This window comes from Rhodotorula graminis (genome assembly GCF_001329695.1).
Source record: "Rhodotorula graminis WP1 unplaced genomic scaffold RHOBAscaffold_10, whole genome shotgun sequence".
NCBI lineage: Eukaryota > Fungi > Basidiomycota > Microbotryomycetes > Sporidiobolales > Sporidiobolaceae > Rhodotorula > Rhodotorula graminis.
Window position 1 is genome coordinate 867,181 of NW_017264937.1, and position 22,178 is coordinate 889,358.

General features: G+C 68.4%; 7 protein-coding genes across 7 annotated transcripts in view; 5 read left to right on the forward strand and 2 right to left on the reverse strand.

The window, feature by feature from the left end:
• Positions 1-3,648: 3,648 nt before the first annotated feature.
• Positions 3,649-5,544, forward strand: RHOBADRAFT_66756 (uncharacterized protein). The gene is made up of 7 exons (XM_018419070.1): positions 3,649-3,742; positions 3,817-4,009; positions 4,089-4,167; positions 4,234-4,375; positions 4,450-4,897; positions 4,984-5,245; positions 5,338-5,544. Exons 1-7 carry the CDS (start codon positions 3,722-3,724, stop codon positions 5,510-5,512), a joined length of 1,320 nt encoding a protein of 439 aa, XP_018269822.1. The 5' UTR covers positions 3,649-3,721; the 3' UTR covers positions 5,513-5,544.
• Positions 5,545-5,888: 344 nt separating this feature from the next.
• RHOBADRAFT_54953 (uncharacterized protein) lies at positions 5,889-8,087 on the forward strand (the record flags this gene model as incomplete). The annotated part of the gene is made up of 4 exons (XM_018417579.1): positions 5,889-6,735; positions 6,834-6,958; positions 7,027-7,792; positions 7,871-8,087. 4 exons carry the CDS (start codon positions 5,889-5,891, stop codon positions 8,014-8,016), a joined length of 1,884 nt encoding a protein of 627 aa, XP_018269823.1. The 3' UTR covers positions 8,017-8,087.
• A 621-nt stretch (positions 8,088-8,708) lies between these two features.
• RHOBADRAFT_54954 (uncharacterized protein) lies at positions 8,709-10,275 on the forward strand (the record flags this gene model as incomplete). The annotated part of the gene is made up of 8 exons (XM_018417580.1): positions 8,709-8,753; positions 8,816-8,966; positions 9,039-9,322; positions 9,389-9,476; positions 9,543-9,665; positions 9,731-9,747; positions 9,809-9,846; positions 9,912-10,275. The coding sequence occupies 8 exons, from the start codon at positions 8,709-8,711 to the stop codon at positions 10,273-10,275; spliced, it is 1,110 nt and encodes a 369-aa protein (XP_018269824.1).
• A 215-nt stretch (positions 10,276-10,490) lies between these two features.
• On the reverse strand, positions 10,491-15,031 carry RHOBADRAFT_54955 (uncharacterized protein; the record flags this gene model as incomplete). The annotated part of the gene is made up of 7 exons (XM_018417581.1): positions 10,491-10,727; positions 10,811-10,875; positions 10,961-11,107; positions 11,200-12,074; positions 12,145-12,212; positions 12,279-14,873; positions 14,987-15,031. The coding sequence occupies 7 exons, from the start codon at positions 15,029-15,031 to the stop codon at positions 10,677-10,679; spliced, it is 3,846 nt and encodes a 1,281-aa protein (XP_018269825.1). The 3' UTR covers positions 10,491-10,676.
• Positions 15,032-15,306: 275 nt separating this feature from the next.
• Positions 15,307-17,436, forward strand: RHOBADRAFT_54956 (uncharacterized protein; the record flags this gene model as incomplete). Its single annotated transcript, XM_018417582.1, has 8 exons — positions 15,307-15,673; positions 15,750-15,821; positions 15,884-15,970; positions 16,037-16,467; positions 16,557-16,707; positions 16,780-16,879; positions 16,954-17,191; positions 17,292-17,436. 8 exons carry the CDS (start codon positions 15,307-15,309, stop codon positions 17,355-17,357), a joined length of 1,512 nt encoding a protein of 503 aa, XP_018269826.1. The 3' UTR covers positions 17,358-17,436.
• Positions 17,437-17,465: 29 nt separating this feature from the next.
• Positions 17,466-19,171, reverse strand: RHOBADRAFT_54957 (uncharacterized protein; the record flags this gene model as incomplete). Its single annotated transcript, XM_018417583.1, has 6 exons — positions 17,466-17,853; positions 18,019-18,068; positions 18,142-18,214; positions 18,292-18,403; positions 18,496-18,502; positions 18,615-19,171. 6 exons carry the CDS (start codon positions 19,169-19,171, stop codon positions 17,498-17,500), a joined length of 1,155 nt encoding a protein of 384 aa, XP_018269827.1. The 3' UTR covers positions 17,466-17,497.
• A 268-nt stretch (positions 19,172-19,439) lies between these two features.
• Positions 19,440-22,178, forward strand: part of RHOBADRAFT_50074 (uncharacterized protein) — a gene marked incomplete at both ends in the record, with an annotated part of 15,619 nt that continues 12,880 nt past the window's right edge. The window contains 9 exons of the mRNA XM_018415290.1: positions 19,440-19,481; positions 19,681-19,830; positions 19,904-19,978; positions 20,053-20,165; positions 20,252-21,128; positions 21,149-21,353; positions 21,460-21,553; positions 21,624-21,939; positions 22,037-22,171. Of these exons, the coding sequence (XP_018269828.1) occupies positions 19,440-19,481; positions 19,681-19,830; positions 19,904-19,978; positions 20,053-20,165; positions 20,252-21,128; positions 21,149-21,353; positions 21,460-21,553; positions 21,624-21,939; positions 22,037-22,171 (2,007 nt within the window). The remainder of the gene's footprint in view (positions 19,482-19,680; positions 19,831-19,903; positions 19,979-20,052; positions 20,166-20,251; positions 21,129-21,148; positions 21,354-21,459; positions 21,554-21,623; positions 21,940-22,036; positions 22,172-22,178) is intronic.

Here is a 22,178-nt window from a genome sequence, read left to right on the forward strand (position 1 = left end):
CCCACCCGCGACCGCCCCCCCGCAGATGACGCTCCTCGAGTGGTCCGCCTCGGCGCACGACCTCGTCCCCGTCTCGCTCCACACGTTCGAGAAGCTGCCCCAGGTCGCCGAGGACCGCCCGACCATGGTCGCCGTCGACCCCTCGTCGCGCCTCGCCGCCATGCTCCTCCCGACAAACTCGGGCGGCGACGCGACCCTCGCCCTCTTGCCCTTCTTCGCCGACGACCTCGACCTCGAGGGCCTCGGCATGGACCAGGACGCGTGGGAGGACCAGCAGGGCAAAGGCGGATCGTGAGCAACCCTCTCTCGCTGGCTCCTTCGGCCCGGCCTTGGGGACGCCCTGACCCTCTCCTCGTGCCTGCGCAGGATCCCATACGCACCCTCGCACCTCGTCCCTCTCGCGTCCCTCACGGCGCCCTCGCAGTCGGCCACGGCCGCCCTGACGACCGCCTCGCGCTCGTCGACGCTCCCCTCGGCCCAAGCCTCGACCGCGTCCAACGCGTTCCTCCCCGGCGCACCCCCTCCCGTCCGCAACGTCGTCTCGATGGCGTTCCTCCCCGGCTTCACCGAGCCGACCCTCGCCCTCCTGTACGCCCCCGAGTGGACCTGGTCCGGTCGCCTCGAGCACCTCGCGCACAACTACCTCGTGTCGCTCGTCACCCTCACGACCACCACCTCGTCCTCGTCGTCGTCGTCGACCTCGTCCGGCGGCGCCTCGACCCGCGCAACCGTCATCTCGACCTCGCCACCGCTCCCTTACTCGTGCCAGACCCTGACGGCGTGCCCACCCGCCGTCGGCGGCGTCCTCCTCACGACCGCCAACGGCCTCCTCCACCTCGACCAGTCGGGCCGCGTCGTCGCGTGCCCGGCCAACGGCTGGCTCGCGCGCGACTACCCGCCCGGCCGAGCGCGCCCACCTGGGCTCGACGCGCCGGCGTCGGCGGGAGGAGCAGGAGGAGGAGCAGAGGCGCCCATCTGCGAGAAGCTCGAGGGCGCCCAGGTCGCCTTCGTGTCGCACGCCAACGACTCGGACGACGACGACTCGGGCGACTGCGGCGGCGGAGGCGGCGGCGACGCCTCGTCGAGCGCAGCAGCAGCCGTGCGCGCCCTCGTGTGGTGCCCCTCGGGCGCCGTCCTCTCGCTCTCGTTCGAGCTCGCCGGCCGCTCGGTCGCGGCCCTGCGCCTCGAGCGCGTCGCCGACGCGGCGCACGTCACGGGCGCGGGCCCGACGGCGCTCGTGCGCGTCGAGGGCGGCGCGAGAGCGAGGCAAGGGAGGGTGTTTGTCGCGAGTGAGAGCGCGGCGTGCGCCGTCCTGAGGTGGCGGTACAAGGGCGACGAGAGGGCGGCGGCGGGTGGCGGCGAGGGGGCGGCACGAGGGGGAGCAGGCGAGGACGTGCTGGACGGCGCGCAGGGTGACGGGAACGAGGCGGCGCAGGGGAACGCGACGGCGGAACCGCCGCGGCGGGACCGGCACGATGACGAGGTCGAGATGGACTTTGACGAGGACGGTGCGTCCGCCACTTCCCACTCTTGTCCCCTCGCGACGTTCACTGACTCGCGTCCCGCGCACAGACATCTACGGCGACTCGTCGGCCCCGAGCGCAGCCGTTGCGCCCGCCCTGCCGTCCACCTCGGCGCTCGCCAACCTCGCCGCCGCGCTCGGCGGCGGCGCGTCGGGCCCAAACGGCGCAGGCGGCGCTGCTGATGACGGGCGCAGCATCGAGCTCGTCGTCGAGGACACGATTGGCGGGTACGGCGCCGTGAGGAGCTTGGTCATGGGCTTGGTCGACGACGAGGTGCGCCCTCCTCCTTCCTCTTTCACTCCTCCTCGAGAGGGGCTCGAGCGAGGACGTCTACTCACGCCTCTCTCCCCCCTCGCAGTCGCCGGCAGAGCTCGTCGCTGCTACGGGCGCGGGCAAGTCAGCTGGCCTGACCATCTTTCACGTGCGTCCTCGTCTCTCTTTGTCTCTCCTTCGTTCAGCCCGCCCGACCTGACGTCGCCCCCCCCTCTCCATCAGCGCACCCTCTACCCTCGCGCCCGACGCCCTTTACACCTTCCCTCGACGCTCAACTCGGTCGCGACCGAGGACGCGTCGGCGATCCCGCCTTTCGTGCCGACAGCGGGCTTGTGGAGGGTGCCGCTCGCTCCTCGAGCCGGCGGCGGCGAGGCGCGGGTCGTGTGGGTCGCGAGCGACGCCTCGAGGACGATGGTGCGTCTCTCTCTCTTCCCTCTTTCTCGCCTCTCGCCGTAGCGAGCGACCGGGACTGACCCCCGTCTGCCCAGTTGTACGGCTCGAGCGTGCCCGGCGTCGACGAGCTCCAGCTCCAGCACCTGTCGGACGAGGGCGAGTCGCCTGCGGTCTTTGCGGGCGCCATGGGCGACGGCGCGGCGCTCGTCACCGTGTCCAAGGACACGATTCGGGCCTACGACGCCAGTGCGTCCCACGTCGAGCTCTCCTGTCCGTGCATGCCCCCCTCAGGCAACGACTGACTGTGGTCCGGGCCATGATGGCGCACAGACCTCAACGCCCTGCAGGCGCTCCCGCTCCCCTTCGCGCTCGACCCTCGCGCCCACTCGCCGCACGCCTCCCTCACCCCCTCGACCCTCGTCGTCCACGCGCCCGTCGCGTCCGGCGCCCGCGCGCGCACCGCCCCGCTCGTCGTGCGCTACAGCGCCACGGACGGCCTCGCCGTGCTCGAGGACGAGCGGCGACCGCGCGAGGGCCGGGGCGGCGCGCGCGCTGCGGCGTTTGTCGATGAGCGAGGGGCCGTCGAGCTCGTGCGGCCGGCGGTGAGTGCGCCGAGGGGAGCGAGGAGGGAGGAGGACGAGGCGATGGAGGAGGAGGACTTGTATGGGGAGAAGGACGAGGGGGAGAAGGAGGCGGCGCCGGGTGCGGGAGCGGAAGAGGCGCAGGTCGTCGACCCGAGGGAGATGGGTGGGGAGGAGGGCGACAAGTGGGAGTGGGTCGCCGAGGTGGACGCTCAGGGTGACCTGCAAGTGCGTCTCTCGCTCCCTCTCTTTACGTGCACGACGCTGTCGAGCGGCCCTGACCCTCTCGCCGTCGCTCGCAGATTCGGCTCCTGCCTTCGGGCGACGAGATCTTCTCGTCCTCGGCCGTGTCGCTCTTCCCCGACGTTCTCGAGGACGGCGAGAAGGAGCGCGTCATCCCCGAGGGCATCGACGAGGACGACATCAAGGTCGATCGCGTCGTCGTCGCGTACCTCGGGCCCGAGCGCCACCAGTCGCTCCACCTCATGGTCCGCTCCTCTCGTTCTCTTCTCCTCCTAGCTCCTCGCTCACGTCGTCGTCTCTTGACCGCAGATCCTCCTCACCAACGGCCAGCTCGCTGTCTACGAGTCGTTCCCCTCCCGCTCGGCCGTCCCGTCTGTCCCTCCCTCCTCTCCTCGACCACCTCGTCTCGCCACCCGCTTCGTCAAGACCCTCGTGCGGCACCTCCCGAGCGCGCCCATTCGCCGCAAGGGCGCCACATCTTCACCCGCCGACCTCCCGCCACCTCGGCGCGAGTTCGTCCCCTTTGCGTCGCTCTCGAGCGCGGGCGCCGCGGTCCTCGTCACGGGCGAGGAGGCCGTGTGGCTCGTCAAGGGCGCGCATGGGCCTGTGCGAGCGGTCGAGAACGCCGAGCGGGGCGTGTACGGCGCCGTCGAGCTCGGTGGCGGGCAGCAGCAGGACGAGCGAGGGGGCGAGCGCGAGGGGGACGAGATGGCGATGCAGACTCGTGAGGTGCGTCCCCCGTCTCTTTCTTTCCTCCTCGTCGAGCTCAGGAGGCGGACGACCTGACGCCTGCGCACCCGCAGGGCCTCTTTGTCGCACGCCTTCCAGCCGCCCTCACGCTCGACACGCCCATGCCCTACACGCACGTGCCCAAGGACCGCGTCTATGCCCACCTCGCGTTCGACCTCGAGTCGGGCCTGTACGTCGGCGCGACGCTCAACGAGACTCGCTTTGTCGCGTTCGACGAGGACGGCCAGCCGCTGTGGAGGGAGCAAGGTGCGCCCTCTCGCTCTGTCGCCCCGTCTCTCGTCGTCGTTGACGGACATGCGCTCACTCTCGATCCCCTCGTGCGCAGAGCCGAGCCTGATCGAGCCGACTAACTACCGCTCGACGCTCGAGCTCTTGACACCGGGCTCGTGGCAGGCCATTCACGGGTTCGTCCTCGTCTTGCCACACCCTTTTCTTGTGCGGCACCTTACCTTCCTCCCCTCCTCCTGCAGCTACGAGTTCCGCCAGAACGAGTTTGTCACGTCGCTCAAGTCGGTCAGCCTCGCGTCGAGGAGCAGGGCATCCGGGCAGCGCGACTTTCTCGCCGTCGGCACGGCCGTGTACCGCGCCGAGGACCTGGCGACCAAGGGTGGCGTACGTCCCGTCTCCCACTGTTCGCGTTGTCCAGGTGGAACGACCGGCACTGACTCGCCGAGCGCGTCCTGCAGATCTACGTGTTCGAGGTCGTGGCCGTCAACCCGCACCCGTCGACGCCGCACCTGACGCACCAGTTGCGGCTCCTGTTCTTCGAGGACTCGAAGGCGGCCGTCAACAACGTGTGCGACCTCAACGGCTACCTGTTCCTGTCGATGGGCCAGAAGCTGTACGCTCGCGCGTTCGAGCAGGACGAGTTCCTCCTCGCGGTCGGGTTCCTCGACGTCGGCGTCCACGTCAAGAGCCTGACGGCGCTCAAGAACTTTCTCCTCATCGGCGACGAGCAGCAGAGCATCTCGCTCGTCGCGTTCCAGGAGGACCCGTACAAGCTCGTCCTGCTCGGCCGCGACTACCGCCCCTCGCGCGTCGGGAGCGCCAACTTTATCGTCAACGAGGGCAAGGTCGCGTTCGTGTCGAACGACGACGGCGGCAACCTGCGCTTGTTCGAGTACGACCCGACGAGTGAGCCCGCCCGTCCCTCCCTGCGACCTTCTCCTCGTACGCCTCGACCTGACACTGACTCTGTCTCTCTCTCTCGCGCCACGCAGACATCGCCTCGTACGCCGGCCAGCGCCTCCTGTGCCGCACCGAGTTCCACGCCGGGAGCGAGTCGCACGCGAGCATCCTGTTCGCCAAGCACGCGCCGGGCGAGGACGCGCGGCAGAACGGCATCCTGTACGGCGGCCTCGACGGCTCGCTGTCGACGCTCGTGCCCGTCCGTGACGCCGTCTTTCGCCGGCTGCAGTCGCTCCAGGCGACGATGACGAGGCACGTGCTGCACTTTGCGGGCCTGAACCCGCGAGGTCACCGGTGCGTCCCCTCTCTCTCTCCTCCCCTCCCTCGTCTCGTGTCTCTCTCGCCGGCGCGGCAGCAGACTGACCCCTCTCGATCTCGCCTCGCAGCATCGTCAAGAACGACTCGGTGTCGCGCGCCATTGTCAAGGGCATCCTCGACGGCGACCTGCTCGCGACGTTCGAGACGCTCCCGCTCGAGTACCAGAACGAGCTCGCGGCCGCGGTCGGGACCGACGCCGACACGGTGAGGGCGAACCTGAGGAACCTGCGCGGGTTCGAGTAGCTTGTGCGCTGCAACGGTCCTTGAGCAGAGCGAGGACGTCGGACGGCGCGTGCACGACTGAGAGAGCTCTGGCCTGCCCCGCTCGAAAGCTGTCGCCCTGATTGTCCTGTGCAGAGACAGCGAGACGTGCGGTGAGAGTACCAGAACGAGCGAGAGCTGTGTCGCCGGTGGACGCACTCCGCGGCGCCAACCTCTCGTTCCTCACCCGACAGCAGCGCCTCGCTCTCATCGCCTGGACGAGCACGCTTGCGACCACCGAGCCACCCGCTATCCACGAGTGCTCGCCACAACCCATCCCGCCAGCGCGCCGCCTCACCCTCACCGCCGCGCCTCGCCGGCCCGCCGTCATCTGCCCTCGAGCGTGGGCGACCTGTCCATGTCGCTCCCGTTGCCTCGAGGGAGCCTGTACCCGAACCACACCCACCCTGCGGCTCCCCTCAGTGGCTCGAACCGCCTCCCCGTCTCGCCGCGCCGGTCCGCCGCTCAACTTCCCCCACCCGCCTCCTCGACAGACTCGCCCTCGGCCGCCAGCACCATGTCGTCGACGTTCCAGCGTCCCTTCCCCGTCCCTGCCTACCTCCGACATGCCACCCTCTTCGCCGACCGCTTCGAGACCGTCCCCTCGACCGCCGACACCGCCGTCAACGACCTCGCCCGCAAGCCCGCCTCGCTCACCCGCGACGACAAGGGCAAAGGCCGCGCCTCGACTGACAACACCCACATCCCGCTCCCGACGTGCTGGGACGAGGCCGACCGCTGCGCCCTCCTCGAGCTCACTTCGGACGGGCTCGGCGTCTCGTTCGCGGGCTCGGCCAAGTACGGCGACCGCGACGCCGCCGCCGTGCGCGCCAACCGGCCCGTCCCGCCCCAGGCCGGCGTCTACTACTACGAGGTGCAGGTCCTCGACCGCGGCCTGTCCGGGTACATCGGCATCGGCCTGAGCGACCGCAGCGTCCCGCTCGGCCGGCTCCCCGGCTGGGAGGACAAGTCGTACGGCTACCACGCCGACGACGGCCGCGCGTTCTGCGCCCAGGGCAACGGCGAGGCGTTTGCCGAGACGTGGACCACGGGCGACACGGTCGGGTGCGGGATCGACTGGACGGGCGCAGGGCCGCCGCGAGGCGAGCGCGAGCGCGCGCCGCGGCAGCTCGGGCGGGGCAAGGACAAGGACGGCGACAAGGGCGGCGGGCGCGTCTTCTTCACCAAGAACGGCGAGTTCCTCGGTGCGTCTCTCCTTTCCCTCGCTCCTCCCTCTCTCGGTCCTCGGCGACCGGCGCCGGACAAGCGAACTGTGGCTCACGCTTCTTCCCTCGCCTCGCAGGTTACGCCTTCTGCGGCCTTCAGGGCAAGCTGTACCCGACTGTCGGCCTGCGCACGCCCAATGAGGCCGTCCGGGTCAACTTTGGCGCCGTGCCGTTCAAGTTCGACATCGAGGGGCTCGTCCTCGTGCGTCCCTCGTTTTGCCCTTCTCTCCGTCCTTCATTCCTGACTGACACCTCGTCCACGCCCTGCAGGAGCGCAAGCGTGCCGTCCTCGCTCGCCTCGCCAGCACCGACCCTTCCCCATCTTCCTTCCTTCCCTCGCCCTCGCCCTCGATCCCTGCCCTCCTCCCTACTTGTCCCGCCGAGCGCACCCACGAGACGCTCCAGTCGCTCGTCTCGTCGTACCTCGTCCACCACGGCTACGCCGGCACCGCCGCGTCGTTCGAGGCCCAGGTCCGCGCCGAGCGCATCGAGCGTGCGCAGGGCCTCGGGCCCGGCCGAGCAGCGCCTCCTCCCGTCGTTGATGACGCAGAACGCGCGACCGACGGCGTATTCGCGAGCGCCGCCGAGTCGTCAGCCGTACGGGCCGACATCCGGTCGGCGGCGCTCGCCGGCCGCATCGACGACGTCGTCGCCCTCCTCGACGCGTACTACCACGACGCGATCCTCGAGGGCCTCACAGACGACCCGCACGGCGGCCTCTTCTTCCGCCTACGTTGTCGCGCCTTCATCGAGGCCGCGCTCGCACTCAGCCGCGCCGGTCGCGACCCCGCCGGCGCATCCTCGTCCCCCTCGGCGGCGGGCGCCGGCGACCTCGACGCGCTCCTCGATCGCGGCCAGCTGCTGCACAAAGCGTACTCGACCGACGTGCGGCCGGCCGTGCGAGAAGAGCTGCAGGCCGTGCTCGGCCTCGTCGCGTACAGCGACCCGGAGCGCGAGGCGAGCGGGAGGACGCTCGAGCTCCTGAGCGACAAGGAGCGCGACAAGGTGGCCGACGAGGTGAATGCGGCGGTACTGCGTGCGTCCTCTCTCTCTTTCCTCCCTCCTCTCGTTGCCGGGTCGTCCACGAGCCTGACTGTGCCTCGCTCGCCCGCAGGTGCCGCCGGCCTCCCGCCCGTCCCCGCCCTCGAGGCGCTCTACCGCCAAGCGTGCGCGACGGTGCGGCTCGCAGGTGACGTCGGCTGCGGCGCGGCGGCCATGGTGGACGTGCCGAGCGAGGTGACGGGCGGCGGGCTCTCGTGAGCGAGGTGGGAGGGACGGCTCGGTTTGCTCTCGAGGCATGGGTCTTGTTGTTATCCTTTCTTGTGCACTATAGCATTGCGTGTCCCCCACTGAGCGAGAGGAGGCTCGAGGCTGCGAGGCGTCGCTCGCTCGCAGGAGTTCGCCGCGGCTGTCTGCGCTCAATCGCCTCGAAGCTTCGGTGCGCCGCTCTCGGTGCTTCTCGTGCTGTGCTGAGAACGTCAGGCAGGCTTGAACAGCTCGCGAGCAGGTACGACGAGAAGGCGAGCGGGTCAACTCGTCGCCCGCCAACCGCAACGCTTCATCAGCTCGTTCGCCTTTGACCCTCTCTCCTCGTGGCTCCCCGTCTCGCGCGAGCTGCGCCACTGCTGTGGGCCCTTGGGATCGCGGCTTCTATCGCTTGGACCCACGAATCGCCGCTCAGGCGCGCCCCTACGCTCGCTCGAGCTCCTCCCGTTCTTGGACGCGTGCCTCGCGGCGCGCGACAGCTCCAAACGCTTCTGCTTCCAGATCGACCGCGGCAAGACAGGCGTAATGAACGGTCCACGAGCGACGGCGTCGTGTCGGCGGGACTCGCGGCGTTCTCGTCGCCGCCTGGTCGACCGCGCCCTCTGTCCCCCGCTCTCGCTCCTTCCCCTCGCTCTCTCGCTTTCGCTCCTCCTGTGCCTGCGGCCCGCTAGCTCGCTCGAGACGCCATGGCGGACCCGAACCCGCCCGGCGCGCCCAACATCGACCCTATCGTGCGTGACGCCGCCCCCACTCCTCGTCCACCAGAGCTCACTGTGTGCTCCTCGTTGCGCAGACCGGGCCTGTCATACTGGGCCAAGTCGCCGCCGTCATGATGTACGGCGTCCTCCTGTCCGAGTTCTCGTCGTACCTGCACTCGCCGGCCTGGCGGCGAAGCGGTCGGGGAATGAGGTGGATCATTTGCGGCATTGTCCTCAGTGTCACGGGTGCGTTCCTCGCTCGTTCGTCTTCTCGGCAGACAGGACATGAAGCTAAATCGCATCTTGCACCCCTCGCAGCGTCCGTCGGCCTGGCGATCCACGACATCTTCTTCTACGGCACGCTGCCGACCGACGACCTCCAGTTCATCCTGCATGGCACCGATTCGCAGGCCATCGAGCCCATACTCGCCGGCGTCATCGCGTTCTCGGTCCACCTGGTCCTCATTCAGCGGGTCCTCAGCATCCTCCCGTCGCGCTGGGTCCGCTGGACTTTTGGCGCGCTCGTCGGCACGGGCGCGCTCCTCGGCCTCCTCGCGTCCTGCATGTACGGCGCTATCGGCGTCTTGTACCACAATTACGACGTGCGTCCCCTCTCTCGCGACCCTGTGCGCGAAGAGGCGGCCCGCTGACCGTGCACGGACCCGCAGTTCACCGGGTGGCCTTGGCAGTGGGAACGGTGGTTCAGCCTGTGGCTGTGGAGCGTCGCGGCGGTCGACGTCCTCGTCACGAGCGTCTGTGCGTCGTCCTTTCCCCCTCTGTGTTGGCGAGACCGTGACTGACGACCCGTCGCCTCGACCGCAGACGTCTGGGCCCTCTGCAAGCGCCTCAGCGGCGGCACCCAGCTTCGCCAGTCGGTGCTGCGCCTCCTCGTGCTCGCTGCAGTCCGTACGGCGATGTACACAGCGGTGCTCGCCGTCGTTGCAGGTGCGTCCTCACCGTCCTCTCTCGTCGACGAGCCGGACCTGACGCTCAGGCCTCCCTTTGCGCAGCCGTTCTCGGCGAGATTGTGCGTCTCTCGCTCGCCGCAGTACCTTTCTGCGACTCTCATTGACTCTCGTCGTCCGCAGTGGGGCATCAACGACCCATACCGCAACTTTATCTGCTAGTGTGTCGCCGGTTTCTCGCGACGTCCAGTCGGCCGCAAAAGCTCACGCGCTCTTCTTCCTGCAGCGCATTCTGGGAGCCTCTGCCGCCGCTCTATGCACTCAGCCTCTTCACGACGCTCTCGGTCGCCGACAACGTCGTCGCCCGTCTCGGCGACCCGACCCTGCGCAAGCACGACCGAGCCGAGTCGGTCCTGCCTCGCTTCGCCGGTTTCGGCACGGGCGGCAGCAGGAGCATCAGCTTCGGGGCGACGAGCTGGGTCGCAGAGCGGCAGCAGGAGAATGGCGGCGAGGAGAGCCGGAGCGCAGATGGAGGCGGCGGCAAGTCGGAAGGGCAGCTCGAGCCGGGCGCGTCGCTGGTTCGGCCGCACTCGGGCGTTTTTGTGCAGGTCGAGATGATAGAGCACGACGAGCGTGACTCTCCCGTGTAGCCGTACTCTCGAGCCTAGCGTGTAACCCTTGTTGTCCCTCCTCGAGCTTCTCGACCTTTCTCGACCTTCTCAAGTCGAGCCGGCCCGACTCGAGAACTTCGAGCCCGGCTCAGCTGCAGCTGCGAGACAGCCCAGAGACACTCTCTCGACGAAAGACACGCGCTCGCTCGAGATCGGCCTCTTTGACTCGCTCTCTGGCAGACGGCGCCAGAGCAGACGAAGCGAACGAGTCCACGGTTGCAGGGAGAGCTGGATCAAGCGAGGGGTATAGGGACAAGGGGAAGAGAGGCACTGACAAGGATTCGCTGCACTGCGGACTTTTGCGAGAGCGAGGGAGAGGCGGACAGGAAACGAGTGAGGGAGAGGGAAAGGGGGAGAAGGCGGAGGTGACCGTGCACCTCTCAGTCGAGGTCCATGGCGACGACCTGGCTCTGCCGGGACGACTCCTTGAACTGCGGGCACAGGAGCAGAAAGTCAGGAGATGCGCACTGTCGAGCGAGGCGAGCGCGACGACGAGAGGACGAGGCCGACGCACCTCGGCGGCCATCTTGCCGTTGACGACGGTCGTGTCGATGAAGGCGCTGAACTTGGGCGTCGCGGCTGCAGGTTCGCGACGAGTCAGTCTCCGCGACGAGCTCGAGGCCCTCGTTGAGGCCACGCAAGAAAGGGAAGGCGAGGGACGGACCGGGCGAGGCGAGCTTGTTGAGGACGGCGAGGCAGCGGACAGCGCTCTTCTGGAGCTCGAGCGTGCGCTCGGCCTCCTGCTTGACGGCGTTGTCCTTGAGCACGATGCCGAGCGTCTCTTCGAACGACGGGACCGTCTCGTCGAGACCTGAGCGTTCAGGGCCAACATGGGGATTCAGTCAGTTCTCGTTCGACGAGGGCGACGAACGAGTGGAGGAGAGAGAGAGCGAGGGCACTCACGCTGAGTGACGGCGGTCGGGGCGACGTGGGCCATCTTGCTGAGCATGACGTAGCACAGCTTCTTGACCTCCTCCTCGTCGGCGAGGCCGGCGATGATGCGCGACAGGTACGCGTTGAGGTCAATGTCCTTGAGGCACGTGTCGAGGAGCGAGTGCATGCACTCGTACGCCGTCTTGCGGATGTCGAGGCCGTCGTCGACCTTGTGCTTGAACGGGCCCATCTCGACCATGCGGATCAGGCTCGTGTCGATCTCGGTCTGGGCGTACAGCTCGGGGAGGAGCGTGTCGAGGTGCGACCGCACGAGGTGCGGCTTGTTGTGCGCCGCCGAGTTGAGCGACGACAGGGCGAGGCGGCGGACGCCCAGGTCCGAGTCGTGCATGAGCTTGAAGAACTCGACGATGAGGGGCGCGAGGAGCTCGTCGTACGTCGTCGAGTCGTTGGTGAACGTGAACCGCAAGGCGGCGATGACGGTCGCGCGCGTGTGGTGCGACGACGACGAGAGGCGCGCCTGGAGCTGCGGCAGGTACTTGGCCGGGTTGATGACCGTGAGCTGGCCGAGGCAGTCGGCGGCGACGTTGCGGGTGCCCTCCTCCTGCGCCTCGCAGTTCTCGAACAGGGGCGTCCACAGCGTGTCGGACGTCGACGCGAGCGCCTCGGGCGTCGAGTGGATGATGACCTCCTTGAGCGCCTGGAGCGCGAGGTAGCGCTTCTTGTCGTCCGACTGGATGAGCTCGAGGATGGTCGGCAGGAACGCGCTCGAGTTGCCGACGGCGATGTTGCCCGCAGCGAAAGCGGCCGAGCGCCGAACGTCCTCGGATTGGGCGCCAAACTGCTCGACGATCTTCTTGAACGTCGCCTCGTGCGACCCGAGGTCCCTGCGAGTGCGAGCACGGGTCAGTCTGCATCCTCCTTACGCCGCAGAGAGAGGGAGAAGGCGGGACGCACACAGCGCGACCGACCTCGCCGAGGGTGAGGAGCGCGAGAATGAGCGCGTTCGTCGACGCCTTGCTCGACTGCGGGGCTCTCGACAGAGTCAGTCGGGCTGAACCAGAGAGGGGCGCGAAAAGGAGGGGACGCACCTTGACGACCTTCTCCTGCTCCTTGACGACCTTGGTCGCGAGCTTGCCCTGCACCTTGACGACGGCGCCGACGCACCGAGCGACGACGCCGACGGCCGCGACGTCCGCATCGCCGCCGGCCTCGACAAGGCGGTCGACGACCTCTGCGCCGTCGGCTCCAGGCGCGCGCACGTACGCCTCGAAGAAGGCGACGAGGCCCTCGGTGGCCGTGCCGGCCGACGCCGACAGGAGCGGCGAGACGGCGAGGGCGACGACGCGGTCGAGCGCGTGCTGCTCGACGTGCGACGCGACGTCGTCGGCGCCCGTGTCGAGGAGGGCGACGAGCGTCGCGAGCGCGTGCGGGACGAGCGTGACGTCGGCGCCCTGGGCGTCGAGGAGGGGCGCGAGGTCGGTGAGGAGGGCGTCGGCCGTCGAGCTGCTCAGGTTCTCGCCGACGCGCGACAGGAGGGCGCCGAGGGCCTCGAACGCGGCGAGCTTGAGCGGGCGGTGCACCTTGCGCAGGAGGGCGGCGACGTCGGGCGTGCACTGTGCGGCCCACGCGTCGACGGCGGACCCGCTCGCGAGCGGCGACGCGGCGACGAGGCCGACGGTGCGGACGGCCGTGACGCGCTGCACCTCGTTGGCGAGGCGGTCCTTGAGGAAGGCGAGGGCGGCCTCGAGGTCGGACGACGGGAGCGAGTCGCCCGAGTGGGCGAGGAGGACGCCGAGCGTCGACATGCCGCGCGCCTTGACGTCCTCGTCGGCGTCCGAGCCGGCGACCTTGGTCATGGTCGCGGCGTACAGCTGCGCGAGGTACGGCTGCGTCTGCTCGGCCGAGAGCGGGCTCGACGACGACGACGCGGCCGACGGGCCGACCGGGCGCAGGACGCGCACGAGGGCCGCCGCCGTCGAGAAGGCCTCGGCGGCGATCTTGTTGAACCGGTCCTGGATCGACTCGGCGACGAGGGGCACGACGCGGTCGAGCTCGTCGGCGAACGCGCGCACGTGGTGCGTGCGGAACACGAGCGCGAGGAACGCGAGCACCTCGATCTTGAGGCTCGTTGCGGCGCCCGACAGGCCGCCCTCGCTCGTGCGCAGGGCCTGCTCGACGCGCGTGACGAGCGCGGGCACCTGCGACTCGAGGCCGCCGCCGTCGACGACGGCGACGAGCTCGTGAAGGAGCGTGAAGCCGGCCTGCTTGGTCGGGACGGCCTTGGCGAGGCCGAGCTGCTTGACGATGGCGCGCACGATCTGGGGCGTCTGGGCGTGCAGCTGCGAGAGCGGGCTCGCGTCGACGTCCATGGCGGCGCCGGACGCGGGCGCGGTCGAGTCGGAGCGCTTGCGCTTGAGGTGGCTGCGCGGGCTCTGGCCACCTGGCAGGGCCGACGACGAGGACGCCGGGCGTACGACGGCCTTGGTCTGCTTGAGCAGGGCCGTGTAGGTGGCCCACACCTCGACGCGGACCGTCTCCTCGCGGTCGCCGAAGCGGGCGACGAGGGCCGGGCTGACGCTCGTGTAGAAGCTCGCGAGGAGGTCGGGGCGAGTCGCGATGCACGCCGTGAGGAGCTTGGTCGCGCTGCGGCGGACCTTCCACGACGTGTCGTCGTCGTCGTCAAAGTCGTCGTCAAAGTCGTCGTCGTCGCCGAACTCGTCGTCGGACGCGTCGCCCATGGCCTCGTCCTCGTCGCCCTGCTCGCCGTCGTCGTCGCCGCCGGCATAGTTGGGGTCGTACCGCAACAGCTCGGTGCCCTTGTCGACGACGGCGCTCAGGTGCGGGGCGGCCTCGGTCGGGCAGCGGAGGACGAACGCCTCGAGGCACTGGAGGACGCCCTCCTTGCCCTCGTCGTCGTCGCGCTCGGCGCCCTCGAGGACGAGCGGGATGAGGGCGCCCGCCTTGGGCCCAACCTGGGCCGGGGCCGAGCGGGCGAGGGCGCCGACGAGCGAGATGCTCGTGCGGAGGTGGTCGTCGGACGAGCCCTTCTGGAGCGAGGGGAGGACGGTGGTCGACAGGAGCGAGTCGAGGAGGGCGGACGAGTGGGCCGAGGGGACGAGGACGGCGAGGGTGGCGACGGTGCGCTTGCGGATGGCGGCGCGGCCGTGCGCGAGGAGCGGAGTGGCGGCCTTGAGGACCGACTGCTGGAGGTTGGGGAGGGTGCGCACGGTCGACTCGAAGCGCGACAGGAGGTCGCTAACGAGGTCGAGCGAGTCGAGGACGAGTTCGGCCGACGAGGCCGGGTCGGCGAGCTGCTTGACGACCTCGGGGGCGAGCTTGGTGCAGCACGTCTGGGCCAAAGGCGAGTCGGGCTGGATGTTGGCGACGACCATCTTGAGGCCGAGCGAGGCAATGTCGCGCACGCCCTCGTCCTTGCTGGCGGTGAACTGGACGAGGCGGTCGATGATGGTCTGGATGCGGTTGGCGTGGACGAACGGGACCAAGGTGGCGAGCGTCTTGACGGCGACGCTCTTGACCTCGCCGTTGATGTCCTGGACGAGCGAGAGGACGTTGTCGACGAGCTGGTACTCGGTCGCCTCGTCGATGGCGAACCCTTGCTGGCGCGCCTCGTTGGCGAGGTCGTTGAGGGCCATGTACCGCAGGTCGGCATCGGGGTTCTTGAGCTGCACAGCGGGTGGCCGAGGGCAGGGAGGGCGAGGTGGTGATGAGGCGAGGTGTGGGGAGGAGTGAGCGGAGGCGAGAGAGGGCGAGGGGCACAGGTAGAGGTGAGGCGCACCTTTGTGAGGTGCTGCTGCACCTGGTAGCTCGACTTGGCTGCCATCTCGGCTGATCGCGTGCGTGTGGCGGGAGAGAGCGAGTTCGAGAGGACCGTCGGACGAGGCGACGAGGCGAGTTTGACATCGCTCTCGCCTCTCTTGGGACTAGGCGGGTCTGCTTAAGGTACTTGCTACAGCTGTGCGAGCTTAGTACGTTAAACATGAGAGCTTAGTACGTGAAACATGAGAGCTTAGTACGTACTATCAACAGGTTGAACTGCTGATCTTCGGATGCACGACCGCACCCTGCCTGTCGACTGGCTCTGCCGCGAGCACCGTCATGCTACAGCGACTCGGCGCCCGCATCCTGCGCACCCGCGTCCCCGTCCCCGTCGCCCTCCCCACCGACGCCGAAGAAGCCGTCCCGCTCACGGCTCACGACCAGCTCACCCTCGACGACCTCGTGCACCCTCGGCACGGCCGCGACGACCCGCGCAAGACGCACGCCCCGTGGCGCACCCTCGTCGGAGCCGTCCTCCTCCCCGGCCTCCTCCTCCTCGCGAGCACCGCCGCACTCCTGTGGGCCCTCCCGCCGCTCGACGACACGCTCCAGTGGCGCGACTCGTACCGCAATCACTCGAACGTCAACGTCTTTGAGCGCTTCGAGATCCGCACCAAGGACCACTCGGCGCGCGCGACCTTCATTCGTGCGTCCTCCTCCCTCCTCTCCTCTCTTCGCGCCTCGCCTCCTCCTCCTGATGCTGACTCTCCCTGCCTGCACAGCGCTCGGTGCAACACTCGTCGACTTCTGGGTCAAGGACCGCGAGGGCGAGTGGCGCGACGTCGTCCTCGGCTGTGCGTCGACCTCCTCTCCTTTCCTCTCGCACCGCACGGCTGACTCTTTCTCGGCCCCACAGACGACAACACGACCGAGTACCTGACCGACAAGCGCTTCCCGTACTTTGGCGCCGTCGTCGGGCGCGTCGCCAACCGCATCGCTCACGGTCCGTCCTCACCCTCCCTCTCGCCCCCTCCCTCCTCGCCCGGCTGACCCTCGTCACCCGCCACAGCCTCCTACACCGACCCGAAAACGGGCGACCTCGTCCACCTCCCCGCCAACGAGGCGGGCCGAGCGACGCTCCACGGCGGCATCGCCGGCTACGCCCGCTCGGGCTGGCGCATCATCGAGCGCTCGCACGACCGCCTCGTCTTTGGGCTCGTCGACGACGCCGCCGAGGGCTTCCCGGGCACGGTCGACGTGCGCGCGTCGTACACGCTGCGCAGCGACCCGGTGCGCCTCACGACGCAGCTCGAGGCGCGCGTCGTGCCCTCGAGCGACGACCGCGAGGCGCCGACGACGCCCATCATGCTGTCGTCGCACGTGTACTGGAACTTGGACGGCTTTCAGGCGCCGGAGCGAGGGCGAGGGACGGGCGGCAGTGCGAGGGACCACCGCTTGTGGGTCGACGCGGACCGGTACCTCGAGACGGATGGCGAGCTTGTGGGTCAGCCTCTCGCATGCGGCTTCGGTCCTGCGGCTTCATTCCCGAAGTCTGCGTACTGAATGCGCCTTTTGCGGCCTGTCCACAGATCCCGACGGGCAAGATCGCTTCCATCGAGCGCGACTCGCCGCTCGATTTCTCGGCGCGCGGCGGCGGCGGCGGCAGCAGGGGCGCAGGGTCGGCGCCGACGATCGGTGAGAGGGTCGACCTGCCGCAGGCGATGGGACTGTGCGGGACGGGTGCGTCGGTGCCGTTTCTCTCTCTCTCTGGCCTGGTCGAGCCGGCCAATGACGGTCTCGCTCTGCTCGCAGGGTGCAAGGGCCTCGACACGGCGCTCGTCTTCTCGGACTCGGCGCGCAACGTGAGCGTGGACCCTGTCGTTGTCCTCGAGTCGCCGTCAAGCGGGATCCGGTGCGTCGCCCTCCCTCCCTCCCTTCCTGCCGTGGCCCCTCTCTGACCGACATCTCCTCCCTGCCCTCCCACAGCCTCTCGATCCGCACCAACCAGCCGGCGCTCCACCTCTTCACGACGCCCACCCGGCCATGGGGCCTCCCGTACCCGGTGGGCCTCGCGCGCAAAGCATCCCACCTCCCGCACGGCAAGGCGCCCGAGCAGTGCACGGCCGAGGAGCGCGCGTACCCCAAGGGTGGCGCCGTCGCGATCGAGTGCGAGGGACTCGTCGACGCGGTGCATCATGCGGGCGAGGAAGGGTGGGGCGACCCGGTGCGCTCTCGGACCCTCTCTTTCGCCTTCCCTCCTCCTCCTCCTTCTCGGCGCCTCGAGGACGCTCACTGACATCTCTCGGTGTCTGCCGTGCGCGCAGTGGTACACACCTGAGCGGGCGTACGAGTGGTGGAGCGAGTACGAGCTGTCGACGTTCGACAGCTGAGGCGCGCGGCCCGAGCGAGGACGACGAGGAGCGAGTGCCACGTGGTAGAGCAACTTGTACATAGCGCAGCATTTACCGCACGAGCCTCTCGAGAGAATGCTGCACGGTGCTGCCCAGTCATTATCGTCCGTTGCGAGACGCTAGTAGTATCCGCCCTGCCCGCCGTACCCTCCTCCTCCCTGCTGGCCGTACTGCTGGCCGTACCCAGTCTGCTGCGGCTGCATGCCGTACCCTCCCGCGCCACCGCCGTACCCAGTCGGCTGCCCCTGTTGGTACATGCCGCCGGCGCCCTGCTGCTGCTGCCCGCCATAGCCCGGCTGCATGCCGCCATACGCTCCTCCTCCTCCTGCTGCGCCGTAGCCCGTCTGCTGCGGCTGCTGGTACCCGGTCATCTGCGGCTGTTGCGGCTGGCCGTACTGGCTCATGATGCCCTGCTTGGCCGCCTGGTGGATGAACGAGCCGCCGAGCTCGTGCGGCGAGACGGGCGGTGGGTACTCTGCGGGCGGGCGCGGCGGGGAGGAGGACGAGGTCAGTGACTGGGCACGACGGGTGCAAAACCATGGCAAGGACGTTCAGGAGGCGGGAGGAGCTCGGTGGGGGTGAGAGGGAGGGCGAGAGGGCGAGAGGGAGAGGAGGGAGAGGTCCGAGAGCGAGGACGCACCGGGCAAGCTCGTGATGCCGGCGTTGAGCGCCTCGCGCACTCGCGCTTTACTGCGACGGGGAGCACGAGTCAGTGCTGCTACTCGACGAGAACGAGGAGGGAAAGAGGGAGAGCGAGACGCACGATGCCGCGTCGGTGCTGTGCCTCCACCCGCTCTGCACCTCGCCGAGCTGCATCTTGGCTGCGTGGATGCCGTCTGCGAATGTCAAGCTCGACGTCAGTACACGTTCATGGGGAGTGAGAGGGAGGCGAGTGAGAGGGAGGCGGACGCACCGACTTGCTCGTTTGCGCGTCGTTGCAGCTGCTGCACGTTGGTCGGGTCGGCGCCAGAGTTTGCTGCCGCGCGCAGACCGGCGACTCGCGTCTCCCACGCTTCTCGCAGGGCCTGTGTGTCGAGAAGAAGGCGACGTCAGGGCGAGGAAGGGCAGGGATGGCGGCAAGGGTAGGAGAGGGAGGAGGGAGATGGCGAGGACGCACATCGAGCCTGCGAGGGAAGGTCCACTGTCAGTGCCGTTCGAGCAGGATGACGGGACGCCAGGCACGGCCCGGACAGGGTCCCACCTGGCGACGGTTGGTCCAGAGATCGAGGCACTGACCTCGAGAGGAGCTGCTTCCAGGCGTAGTCGTCCCACGCCATGAGGGCGCCGCGCTGCTCGCTGACGTATTGCCGCGGGTGGCTCTGCGTCTGCTGAACGGCGAGGAGCGACCCGCCCTGGCCCTGCGCGAGCCCAGATGCGCCGGACGACGACGATGACGCGCCTTGCTGCTGGAGCGAGCCGAGGTGGGCGTACGGGTCGAGGTCGGCCGCGTACGACTGCTGGGGCTGGGGCTGGTAGCCGTACGACGACTGGTACTGCCCGCCTGGTTGCCCTGGCACTTGCGCGGCGTACGGGGACGACGGTGCACCGCCCCCACCGTTTGAGTACGGGTTGAAGCCGGTCGACTGGGGCTGGAGGTACTGCTGCTGCTGAGGCTGCTGCTGCTGGTAGCCGGTGTACTGCTGCTGCTGGTACTGGGGCTGGGGCTGGTACTGCTGCTGCGGCGGTGGTCGCTGGAGGTCGGGGTCCGAGGCGAGGACGTCGGGGAAGCGGTGCGCGGCAGACGAGACCTCGGTCTGCTGCGGTTGCGCGAACGGGTTGTTCATCTTGCTCATGGCTCAGCAGGCGAGCGGGTGGTGATGCGAGAGCAGGAGCGAAGCGAGCGAGCGGGGAGCCACCTCGACTCGGCGACGAGCACACGGCGACACAAAGTGGCTCGCTCGGCGTGTTTGACACGCGTGCAGGTCGTATCAATCACTCATACAGAATACAAGAGGCACAGGCGAATCCCCCGAGCGAGAGACGAGGTGAGGTTGCAAGCGCGCCCCTCCGTCGCCTCTCCCTTTCCTCCACCACTCTGCACCACTCCCGCCAGCCGGGAGCATGGCGCGTCTCCAAGACTCGTCAGACGACGCAGACGACTTTGTGCGTCCACCCCTCGCCACCCCCTAGCCCCCTGCGCAACGCGAAACTGACCCCGTCCTCCCCGTCGCTCAACTGTGCAGATGAGCGACGGCTCGGCCTCTGACGCCTACGACGAGCAGCCCAAGAAGAAGGCAGGTCTCCTGCACCTGCCCGGGCACGCACTCGTGCCAGCCGCTGACCCTCTCGCTCGTCGTTGCAGGCCCCCGCCAAGAAGGCTCCCGCCGCCGCAAAGCCCAAGGCGGCGCCCAAGGCCAAGGCCGCGTCGACGAGCACGGCCGCCAAGGGCAAGAAGAAGGCGGCACCGCTCGAGGAGATTGACGCCAACGAGCGCGACGCGACCGACGACGAGGTGCGTCCCTTCGTCGCCGTGTTTCGCCAGTTGAGCGACCGTCGTGCTCACTCGTTTCCCACCCGTGTGACAGGACGACACGCCTCCTCCGCAGAAGAAGACGGCCGCCAAGGGCAAGGGCAAGTCGGCGAGCGAGACCTACGTCAAGGTGCGTCCCTCCTATGCCCTCGGTCGTCGGCCGCGTCCTCCCCCACTGACCTCCCTCTCTCTCCTCCCTCGCAGCTCACTCAACTCGAGCATGTCCTCCTTCGTCCCGACACGTACATTGGCAGCATCGAGCCCATCACGCAGCCCATGTGGGTCTACGAGCGCGAGCGCGACAAGATGGTCTTCCGGTGCGCCTAGCCTCTCTCTCTTTCGGCGGGCGATTGAGCGAGCGAACGGGCGGTCGAGCTCACCCTGTCTCGCCCCCGATCGACAGCAACACGACGTTCGTGCCGGGCTTCTACAAGATCTTTGACGAGATCCTGGTCAACGCGGCCGACAACAAGGTGCGCGACCCGTCGATGAGCGAGATCCGGGTCAACATCGACGTCGAGGCGCACACGATCTCGGTCAAGAACGACGGGCGCGGCATCCCGATCGAGATCCACTCGAAGGAGGGCATCTGGGTCCCCGAGCTCATCTTCGGCAACCTGTTGACGTCGAGCAACTACGACGACGACGAGGAGAAGACGACCGGCGGCCGCAACGGCTACGGCGCCAAGCTCGCCAACATATACTCGCAGCAGTTTGTCGTCGAGACGGTCAGCAAGGAGAAAAAGTACCGCCAGGTGTTCGAGAACAACATGAGCGTCAAGGGCAAGCCCAAGGTGACCGACAACAAGCGCGGCGAGAAGGAGTACACCCTCATCGAGTTCAAGCCCGACCTCGCGCGCTTCAGCATGGCCGACGCCGGCTTTGACGACGACATCCTCGCCCTCCTCCACAAGCGCGTGTGGGACATGGCCGGCATCCTGAAAAAGGTCAAGGTCTACCTCGACGGCAAGCTCCTGCGCTGCAAGGACTTCAAGACGTACGTCGACAAGTTCATCTCGGGCGTCAACGAGGTCGCGGCCGGCGGCGCGGGCGGCAAGAAGAAGGCGGGCGCCAAGAAGGACGACAACGCCGTGTCGACGGCCGCCCAGGCCCTCCTCGACGACGACGACCTCGTCGTCGGCTCGACCGAGCCCGCCAAGCCGACCGTCGTGTACGAGACGTACGGCGACCGGTGGGAGATCGCGTTCGCCGTGTCGGACGGCCAGTTCAGCCAGGTGTCGTACTGCAACGGCATCGCGACGACCAAGGGCGGCACGCACGTCGCTACATCGCCGACCAGATCGTGCACGGCCTCGTCGACCTCGTCAAGAAGAAGAACAAGGCCGTCGCTGTCAAGCCGTTCCAGATCAAGAGCCACCTGACCGTGTTCGTCAACTGCCTCGTCAACAACCCGAGCTTTGACTCGCAGACCAAGGAGAACATGACGCTGTCGGCCAAAAAGTTCGGGAGCAAGTGCGAGTTGTCCGAGGACTTTCTCAAGAAGGGTGCGTCCCCTCGTCGTCCCCTCATGTCGTCCCCTCGTCGCCGTCGCCTCGTCGTGGTCGCCTCGAGCCAGTTCCTGACTCAGCTCCCCTCTCCTTCTTGTCACAGTCGCCAAGTCTGGCGTCATCGACAACGTCCTCAACTGGGCCAAGTTCAAGCAGGACCAGATGCTGAAGAAGACGGACGGGTCCAAGCGCTCTCGGTCCGTCCCCTCCTCCTCTTCCGAGGTCGCTCGAGCCCACCCTGACTCTCTCTGTCGCACGCCCGCGCAGCATCACGGGCCTCGTCAAGCTCGAGGACGCCAACAACGCCGGGACCCGCAACGGCTCCAAGTGCACGCTCATCCTCACCGAGGGCGACTCGGCCAAGGCGCTCGCCGTGTCGGGCCTCGCCGTCGTCGGGCGCGACAACTACGGCGTGTTCCCGCTGCGCGGCAAGCTGCTCAACGTGCGCGAGGCGAGCGGCAAGGCGCTCCTCGACAACGCCGAGATCCAGGCCATCAAGCAGATCATGGGCCTCCAGCAGGGCAAGACGTACGCCTCGATCGACTCGCTCCGCTACGGCAGCCTCATGATCATGGCCGACCAGGTGCGTCCCCTCTCGTCTCTCTTCTCGGGCTCGGCGAGACGACCATCGGGACCGTTCCCTGACCTTGTGTCGCGCTCCCGCCCCCGCCCGCCTGCAGGACCACGACGGGTCACACATCAAGGGCCTCCTCATAAACTTTCTCGACTACTGGTTCCCGTCGCTCCTCAAGCTCCCAAACTTCCTCGTCGAGTTCATCACGCCCATCGTCAAGGTGACCAAGGCCAAGAAAGAGGTGTGTG